We start from the raw sequence: 313 nt of genomic DNA on the forward strand, positions 1-313 counted from the left end.
GGGTACTGCAAGCAACTAACAATAATCATATTCATTACATTTAATATGATGTTGTTAACTAATGTGAAATTGTACTTCTAAGAGAATAAATAAAAAAACAACAATTTACCAGGCTTGAGGGTTTTGATAGCCACAGGGGTTGTGTTGTTCCAGAGGCCTTCCCAAACCTCTCCAAACTGTCCATGTCCCAACTTGCGGACAAACTTGAGAGATGAGCGGTCGATCTCCCACTGATCTCTGGTGTTGTGAGACAGTCCTGCAGTAACTGGCTTCTCAATCTGTAATTTGGAAGGCTGTTTATGAATCTGCTCTT

General features: G+C 40.6%; 1 protein-coding gene across 2 annotated transcripts in view; it reads right to left on the reverse strand.

Annotated features, from left to right (window-relative positions):
• Positions 1 to 313, reverse strand: part of LOC119587866 (tyrosine-protein kinase Src42A-like) — a gene marked incomplete in the record, with an annotated part of 40299 nt that overhangs the window by 8890 nt on the left and 31096 nt on the right. For both annotated transcript variants that reach the window (XM_037936569.1, XM_037936570.1), the window contains 1 exon segment: positions 110 to 278. In XM_037936569.1, the coding sequence (XP_037792497.1) occupies positions 110 to 278 (169 nt within the window).

This window comes from Penaeus monodon, chromosome 23 (assembly GCF_015228065.2).
Source record: "Penaeus monodon isolate SGIC_2016 chromosome 23, NSTDA_Pmon_1, whole genome shotgun sequence".
Lineage (NCBI taxonomy): Eukaryota > Metazoa > Arthropoda > Malacostraca > Decapoda > Penaeidae > Penaeus > Penaeus monodon.